The 9309-nt window shown below is 39.8% G+C and overlaps 1 protein-coding gene across 1 annotated transcript; it reads left to right on the plus strand.

Annotated features, from left to right (window-relative positions):
* Positions 1-330: 330 nt before the first annotated feature.
* FAM107B (family with sequence similarity 107 member B) lies at positions 331-6792 on the plus strand (the record flags this gene model as incomplete). The annotated part of the gene is made up of 3 exons (XM_079535870.1): positions 331-506; positions 5083-5236; positions 6676-6792. The coding sequence occupies exons 1-3, from the start codon at positions 379-381 to the stop codon at positions 6790-6792; spliced, it is 399 nt and encodes a 132-aa protein (XP_079391996.1). The 5' UTR covers positions 331-378.
* Between the last annotated feature and the right edge of the window lie 2517 nt (positions 6793-9309).

The raw sequence follows: 9309 nt of genomic DNA on the forward strand, positions 1-9309 counted from the left end.
TTCCATGATTCTATGACTTATTTCAGATCATTAGTGATTTTCACATGTTTGACTTGGAATATTTGTCCAGCTATTAGAATGAGAGGAATCTCTGTATCCCAGTGAAGGGATGAAGGGTTTTGAAATTGCCATCTATTAAAAAAAAAAACGGTACTGATGTTTGCACTGAGCACATTAATTTACTAAGACAAAATCTATCCAGAAAAGCTTAAATGTTATTAATGTGTGTTATTAAAGTGTGCCTCTGCGTGTTTCAGTACATTTTCAAAAGGCCTTTCAGTGTTGATTTACCATAGTCTTCCCCTCCCCCCTTGTTTTCCAGACACTGTGAGTAAGGACACCGAACCCAAAGATCCATTTCCCATTCCAAGAAAGATTATGGCTGAACCGGACTACATAGATGATGACAACCCTGAGTTAATTAGACCTCAGAAATTAATTAATCCTGTGAAGTCATCCCGGAATCATCAAGATCTCCATAGAGAGCTGCTTATGAATCAGAAAAGGTAAAAGTCTGACAATCACATGTGCTGTTCCTCGACCCCAAACACACAGGTTGAGTTTCATCAAAATGATGTTTGTCCCCACACCCACTGGACATTCATTGATGAAAACCTCGTAGATGAAAAGACTGCAGTTCTTAACCATGGTGTTTATTTGTTTGAATTTGAGTTCAATTGGTCCAATCCTTCTTTCTGTGAGAATTTTATCTTCTTTTCCAAATTTAATCGTCAGCTTTATTTTCAGGCAGCTCTGATATCCATTTTAGTATTGAATCATTATATTCATTACAAAGGCTTTGCCATATTGCCTACTGTTTATGTGTTGTGTAATCAGTGGTGCTACCTACGCCAGCTGCAAATGGGATACTTAAAAACCTATGTATAACCAACAAAATCTAAAACAGTGCTGACATAATAGTTGTGTAAGAAAGCCATAGGCTGCTCTACTGTTTCATCTGAGTCTTAATCTAACTGAAGGTCTTCCATGTCAGTGCTAGTCAAAAACTACACTGAGGATGTCAAACACAGATCAGTTGTTGATCATTCAGCATTCAGTTGATCAGCTCTGTAAAAGCTTATGTAAATCAGACTTGCCATGTGGTGTTTGTGAATACTCACTAAAGGCTATTTTCATGAGGAAGAGGTTCAGTTCTCCCACGTCACATTTCGTATTTGTTATCAGCACTCTATTTTGTCTTCAGCTCTCAACCTAAATGGATTTTGTCAGATATTTGATAGTCACCAACAATATCATCAAATCTGTGAATTTTCACCATTCCCAGCACTTCTAAGCTAAAGAAATTGTATATTTTATTTCAGAAGTTGTTCTGTGCTTACTTGATCTTTCTTACGTTGCAGCGATAGCCTGATGCCTGCTCTGCTGCTGCACAAGTGTTTCTTTGTGTATTTTGCAAATTCTGCTTCCTTCTTAGTTGGATGGGATTGTGCAGCTGTTGCTTTATATATTGCTTGTGAAGATGTAAAGAATTGGAACGTGATTTCATCAACTGTGCTGAGACACAGGGGCTTGGCCCAGGGGTAGATGAGGGTCTGCTGTTAAATCTCTTCAACAACAAACAACTCTTTAAAAGAAAAAAAAAACACTAAAAAATAGCTGCCTAACTACACAGAGGAGAAAAAGCCTCCAAGCTTGTGGGACTCCACCATTTAAACAACTAACATCTAAACAATTTAAACAAACCACCATTTAAACAAACTAACATCTATATAGATTCATGATTTGATGAAGATATCCAGTGTTACTTTGATGTCAAGAGTGTAACCTTGCATGGCTGTCCTAGCAGGAGTAAGTGAAGATGTGTTGTCTTCCTGCCTCCTCACAGATTAAGCAGAACTTGCAATTCAAGAATCTTATTTAATCCTTTAATAAGATACATAATTTTAGTCCTAATGTTCCTTGGCCACTTGCAGCTGGAGTGATAGTAGATCCTTTAATCATCATTTTCACATCTCTTCCAATAACTCGAATGCTACGAGGGATTGCAGTGTGGGTGCCACTACATCAGGAAGTGGTTTGGACTTAATTTGCTCCTTTGTCTTTTGCCCTCATTTATCAGCTGCCTGTGCAGTTCTTAACTTAAGGCTGCAGTAACAGATGCACCCTGAGTGTCTTCTCTACAGACTGTCTACAAAACAAAGAACCACTCAAGAGGCATATCATATAGGCAGGGGTGTGGGGATCCCCAGAGCAGAAGTGAAAGAACTATTTCAGAGTGCATTTGAAAATAAAAGTTGCTGTTAACACCCATTCAGGCTTTTTGAGACCCACGACCTTAGTAAAGTAGAGGAAGAACTACTTCAGTTCAGCTGGATTTGTGTATTTGGCAGAAGAGTTGCATTCTGAAAGTTTCTCCTTTTTTCCCTTTCTGGCAGAGGGGTGTTTTGAGGGGAGAAAAGGGCCTTTTCTATGTGTAACAGCAAAATCCTCACAAATGCTAGGCTTAGATACTTAATTCTAAATGAACTGCTTACACAATACAGCATTTCTTTAGTGATGAAGAAGTAGAAATGTTTTACAGAATGCCAACTGAATTGGAAGAAACTGGCCTAAATAGGTGTTCGTCCTATTTTTTTTGTTAATGGGATTAAACATCAAAGTCAGTTCCCAGCACCACAGAGTTTAAAGGCATTGAAAGGAAGATAGTTGAAGTTTCTCAACTTATGATTTTATTGTAAAGGATGTGGAGACTGCACTAAATTAAGTCTACTTTTTTTCCTTTTTAAGTTTATGAAAGCATAAAGCACTTGAAACCAGTATGAAGTTCTTTTCTTTCTGAAGAATATCCTATTACACAAAACAGTTGTGCTGCCCTCAATACCCCTTCTTCTCTTATTATGATTTTGATTAGTTGCAGCTGTTAATTTTAGAGCCTTATTTATTGGTGCAGAAATGAAATACTTTGAGGGTTTCAGCAGCAGAAAATCTTCTTTGAAAAGATGTTTAGGACTCTGTGCTTTATTCTGTGGTACTACCTCTGATATGAGGCTTTTCCTTGATGTAGGTATTAGGTTTGTGTTATCACACACACAGAATCACAGAATGGCCTGGGTTGAAAAGGACCACAATGCTCATCCAGTTCCAACCCCCTGTTGTGTGCAGGGTCACCAACCACCAGACCAGGCTGCCCAGAGCCACATCCAGCCTGGCCTTGGATGCCTCCAGGGATGGGGCATCCACAGCCTCCTTGGGCAACCTGTTCCAGTGCTTCATCACCTTCTGCGTGAAAAACTTCCTCCTCCTCTGACATAGATAAATAAGGGGTATGCTTTGCTATTGCAAATTGCCATGTATGTGGAGGAATTTCAGTGCTCTGATAGAAGTGGTTAAGCACAGTTTGTTTGCTCTGCGCTAAAATTTTTAAGACTTTTATTTAACTAGAAAAATCATGCAGAGGTGATACAACACACCTACTTAATCCAGTAGCAGCCTGTTTGTTGCTTTCCCTCTCTAAATGCAGGAGTGAGAATAGGATTGACGTTACAGGTGTTGTTTCACAGCCTGACTGCTGATCCCTTTTGATGAGATGGAGAAGTCTTCTGCAGGTGTTAGTTGTGCTGTAGTTAGGATAAATTGGACACCCAAATCAGCAATGTGTAACATTACTTAGCAGCTTGCATCTGATTGATGGCTACCTTCACTGCTCATCAGTGTAGAAGTTCCCATTGATTCAGCTCTCACTGACCCAGCTGTAGTAGAAGTCGTTAATAGTAGTAGCAGTAGTCATTATAATAAAATATTACTTCAGCTTTTCTCTGCCTGACTTAATTTTTAACTGCTGAAATGTAATTAAAATAGCATGAAACATAAAATATTAATACAGTCTTGCAGCTTGTTGCATTCAGGCCATGAGATGCATTATGAGAAATATGGAGCAGCATGTGGTGTTGCTAAATATTTGATTTTGCTGCCAGGGTATGTACACTGATAGAATGTTGCATAATATATGGAGCTGCTCATAGATGCCACTGTAAAATGGCTTTTTAATATATTTTTAGACATGCTATCAGATACACATGGAAGAATTAGGCGAGCACAGATATTACACTGAGAAGTGGTAAAAATATGCTTTTTTTGAAAGCTTCTTCAGATTACTGAATTTCTTGAGATTGAAGTTAAAAATGGCTGATGTTGAACTCGATGTGCTCATACAACAGTCATCCCAGTGAAAACTACAGTAACAAAGGCATATTTTGGATCTTTCTGCTCCAACTAATAATGGAATGATGAGGGTATCCCAATTAGGATCCTAGAATATCTGGAGTTGGAAGGCACTCAGAAGGATCATCGAGTCCAACTGCAAAGAGTAAGCTTTGCCATTTTAGAGATGTGGGCTCGGAAAACATTTGGTACTAACTAAAATCTCATCAGATCATCCTTCCCCCTTTGTCCGATCTCCAAGGTGACTGCAACCTTTTTTTATGTGGGGTTGTTGTTGTTTTAGCCCCTTTCTGTGTGATTTTCAGCACAGCCTGGGAGCTCTCGCTGTTCTCAGTGGAAGTAGTGCAGCAGCCAGGCATGGCTAAAGCTGTCATATTGTCAAGGAAGGACTGCATTAATGACTTTCAGAAGCAATGTGACAAAATCCAGAGGGACGATATGTTTTTGTTCTGTCCATGCAGCTGGACATACTACCCAGTGCAGGACTGTCAGAATGCAGTCCCTCTGAATTATCAGCCAGCTTTGTTTGTTTGTTTGTTTTCCAAAATTAGTTTTCAGCTCTGATTTGTGATGTTTTTAAAATTGGTTCTTCTGGAGCAGAGAAAAAGAGAGGGAACGCTCAAGATGAAAGCCCTAACAGGGAATTATTCAGGAGAAACAATAGCATGTGTGTTAAAGGGAAACATTCTCAGTGATAATATGGCTTCATTTCCAACTTATTGTTGGAGACCAACACATCTTCTGCCTATTTTTTGCTTTTAATTAAATATTTGTCTTTCAAAGTACCTAAATGGGCAGCCAGTTGACTTGAGAAAACCTGCCTACAGGTTTTGTCAGCTTATTAAAAAATGATCTTTCTTCCTTGTTTCCTTCTCCCTTCTACTCCCATTTAATTTGAAGGGGTCTTGCACCTCAGAACAAACCAGAGTTACAAAAGGTGATGGAGAAAAGAAAAAGGGATCAAGTTATTAAACAGCAAAAAGAAGAGGAGGCACAAAAGAAGAAGTCAGACCTGGAAATAGAGCTACTGAAACGGCAGCAGAAACTGGAGCAGGTAAGATGGGACTTCATGGGATAACACTGACTTCACACATCAATCTCTGAGCTAGTCACCTGGTGCTCTCTTTCTAAGAAAGAAGCAGCAGATGATTTTTGCACAGTTCCTCTGACAAAATGCAAATGAATTTTCCTCAATTAGTCAGTTCACACGCTACCACTGCCTCGTTTGTATGAAGAGATGATCCACCAAAATAGATGGTAGACTGTAGTGCACTAAAACTAGATACTTAGTGAATAAAAACCTCAGTTTTTTCTTTCTTCTGGGCTGTGTACTAAACGAGGTGACTTTCTAAGGCTACAAAAGGTTTTTTTAATGAATGAATTGGCTTTTTCAGATGAAGGAAAACATTCTCATACCCTAATACAAAGAATTATATGGAGGTGCAGTCTTTTGCTGGGAAACTTAACTGCAAAGCAGAGGGACAGCCAAATGTCTTTGGGCCTCGTAAGGCACTCTGTGTACCTGAGAGGCAGAATTTCTTCAATTAAATACTTTGTGTATTTACTTCTAAAAAAATGAATGCTCTAAAACAGAAATCAATTACATTTCCCAACAGAAATCAATTAAATCGAATAACTCTCTTGAAAATGAGGTGTAGTCACATCAGTTATTGTGTTTGGCCCTTTTTTTTCTATTACAGTTTTTCTTAATCAGGCATAGAAATATTTTTGGAGGGAGAAAACCATTGTGATTTTAAATATATCATCCTGTCACTTTTGCCTTAAGCCCTCAGAGAGATAAGGTCAGCTTTCAAATGGCTTAGTCTGTGGGAAGATGCCTGATTTGGAATTCAGCCACCCAAGGACACAGGTAGAATAGAAAATTCTCTTAGGAGAGGAAAAGCCTGCTCACTGCAAGTAATGCTGTGACTTTGTAAGCATCATGGGGATGTCATTAACTGACAGTATGACACATGGAGGAATGTTGTTGTGATTTACTGTAACAGGGCATGTTCCTCCTCGCGAACCAGAGACAAAGGAGGCATTACTGAGGTGAGCTAAATAAGACCAGCAATGTGGTCTCCATTAATCAGAGAGACCATGGTGTGTTCTAAGACAAAGATCCTTTCAGGAGCTTTTGTTAGTTTTCTAAAGGGTTGTTTCCTTCTTTCTGGTGACGTGACCTGTGTGCCTTCACTGTGGATTGCTAAGCAGTCTTTATTCTGTGCAGTGTGTAAGTAAGCTGCTGCATTAGCACATAGTGCAGGTTTTTGTAGCCTGCTGGAATGATCTACAGCCAAAGGTTTGAAAAGGCTGATAGTTTGCGAGAACAGATAGTCCCAAAAAAATTCAGCTTTATTTCTTCTAGGAGAGAAAGAAAAGAAGCAGTTTAAATTGTTTTGCACAACCAGTTATTGAAACTGTTACATTTTTGTCCTTTCTTTTGATTATCTCTTTTATATGCTTATATTTAACACATGAATCTCCTTTAAGCTGGAGCTGGAGCAACAGAAGATACAAGAAGAGCAGGAAAATGCACCTGAATTTGTCAAAGTCAAGGGTAACTTGAGGAGGACGGTCCAGGAAGCTGCGGAAGCACCAGACTCATAGAGGCAGCGCCCACTAAGACTTCCAGCTTTCCTGCTCTGGCTGCAGAGAGACTTTTGCAAGTTGTCTCACATTTGCCCCATCAAGAGGGAAAAGAACAGCATTCACCTGACACTTACTGAAGATGAGATTTTTATTTCCTAGGACGAGTGGATGATAGACTGTAACAGATCGACTTGCCAAATGCAGTTCTGGGACTGATGCGTGGCATCGGGAGTCTGTCAGTTCAGTGTCATGGACCAGTGCTTGTGGAAGTGCTTACTCAGAGATTCTAACCAGGGATAGTGGGGAAGCTTCTTCAGTGTTGCACTGCTTTTTCTCTCTTGTGATTCTAGTTTAGCGGAGGTACACAGATGATATTTTGCTTTAAATCAAAACAAACTCCTCCAGTGATATCTTATGCAACTTTACTGTGCAGATAAGTTTTCTCCATCTAGACCTAAAGCCTGTGTATATCTCACAATTTATTGGTGTTCAGTTGGAATTTGTATCAAATCTGGGATGATAAGAGGTGTGTTGGTCATCGATGCCCATCCCCACAGGGACAGGCACTTGCAGGCAGAATGGGAATGCTTAAAATTCACCAGCAGTGAACAGGTGAGCAGCCTTAAAGCCCAATTCTCCCTGTTTTGCATGTAGAATCTGGGCTATGAAAGAGCAGAAATCCGATGATCCTTTCACTAGAGAATCAAGAAGCTGATTTATCTCTTTCTTTAAACTTAAAATGTTATGTGAAGGTCTGTACAGTGCTACCTGTGTATTTACGTCTCTTACCTCTCAATGCAAAATGACCTGTCTTCTAACCTTTGTATTTTTAAATCCTACCTACTTTACTGCTGTGGCCTTTCTCCTCCGAGAACATGCTGGTCTGAGTGCAGTGTTGGCACATGACTCATTTGCTGGAACTGAAATCAGGAGTCTTTTCTGCCATCAATTCCTGCTCAGCTGTTGAAGGAATTTTCTGTAGCTCCTGCAACAGAGCAGTGTTTAAACCAGACCAAACTGATGATTGGGATTTACCAAAATGGAGAATTCTTCCCTGAAGTGAGGCATAAAATGACATTCATTTTATCCTGTCCTTCCTCTAGCTTCAACAGAGGGGAAATGTTTTACCACCAACTCTTCAGGTCCAATTCTGTCACGTTCTGCCTTTCTGCGAGTTATTCCATGACTTGCCATTAAATAAAATACTGTTCAGTTTTATAGGGATGGCAGAATCTGATCCTTCATGCTTATGACTACTAGTTATCCAGGAAAGCCTGGGATGAGGAGGGGGGAACAGATTACTCATGTAGGATTATAGAGTTGGATTCTTACCTGGTGTGAGTAGATGCTTTGTCATCAGAAAGTGGGGAGAATTCCTCATCTTCCTTGCTTAGCATGTTCCTAGCTTTCACTAAGGCTGTACTCATCCATATCAGCTGAGAATCTAATCATAGTCTTTGCCTTAGGATGCTAAATGAAATGATTTTGACTTTGTATTTATAAAGGACGTAACTGTCCAAGAACACTTTTTACTAATATCAGCAGTGGCATGTTTGTATTGTGGGGGAGGGTCTGTTGGTTTGATTTTTTAGTTTCTTTTGCCTTTCCTGTAAGTATCAGATGTTTTAAACACAATTTCAGCATAGCACGTGGCACAAAACGCTCACAATTAGCAGTGTTTCTTAGAGACAGACTTCAATTTCTCAAGATCCAGGCATTTATTATGAGGACATAATCATATCAGGAGTAAATTGAATTGTGATAAGTGTATTGCCATTGATTTAGATTTGCAGTGTGACTCATATCTAGATGATTAAATGTGAAGATGGTCTGCCAGACCATTCTGATTATGGAGTTACAAAGAACAAAGGCCAAATATAACTCTTTGTATTTTCTCAGAAGAGAACACTCAGTGCTGCAGATTCTCCCTCACTCTTCCCCTATAAGAAGAGGACCTACAGTTCTGGCACTTGCACTGCTTGGATTTGTTCCATATTGTTGATTGTCGGGACAGTGTTACATACCAGAGTTCCATGCCACACATTTAACCTTACTATTCTCCAGCCTACCCAGCTTTGTCTGTTGGATTCCACTCTACAATTAACCTGCTGTTCAGTATGGAAATGTCTGGGAATCAGTGAGGAAACCTTTCTCTGGCTTCAGCAGGCTATTTCTTTGCAGCCCTTTGTCTTCAGTGAACGTGGCAATCCTACTGTGCAGGCACAGCAAAATGAATGGAGCTGGGTGCAATCCAAATGGCACTGGAGTCAGTGGAGACAACAGTTTCTCCTTGACTTCTGTAAGTGTTGGATTGGGCCTTCCAAAGCAGAAAGCGTGTTGCTTCCTCTCCATATCAGCTTGTGATTCAGGGTAGTTTCATGTTACGAAACACAGGTGGCCAGAAAACCCCCTTGTACATACAGTGTGAAGTAGATTTTTTTTTGTTTTCACTTCAGTGTGTTCATTAGAGCATCTTTGAATCCTGCTGACCTTTTAGTCTAGGAACCCAAATCACTCTCCTATTGATTTGACAAG

Source organism: Tetrao urogallus, assembly GCF_951394365.1.
Source record: "Tetrao urogallus genome assembly, chromosome: 1".
Taxonomy (NCBI): Eukaryota; Metazoa; Chordata; class Aves; order Galliformes; family Phasianidae; genus Tetrao; species Tetrao urogallus.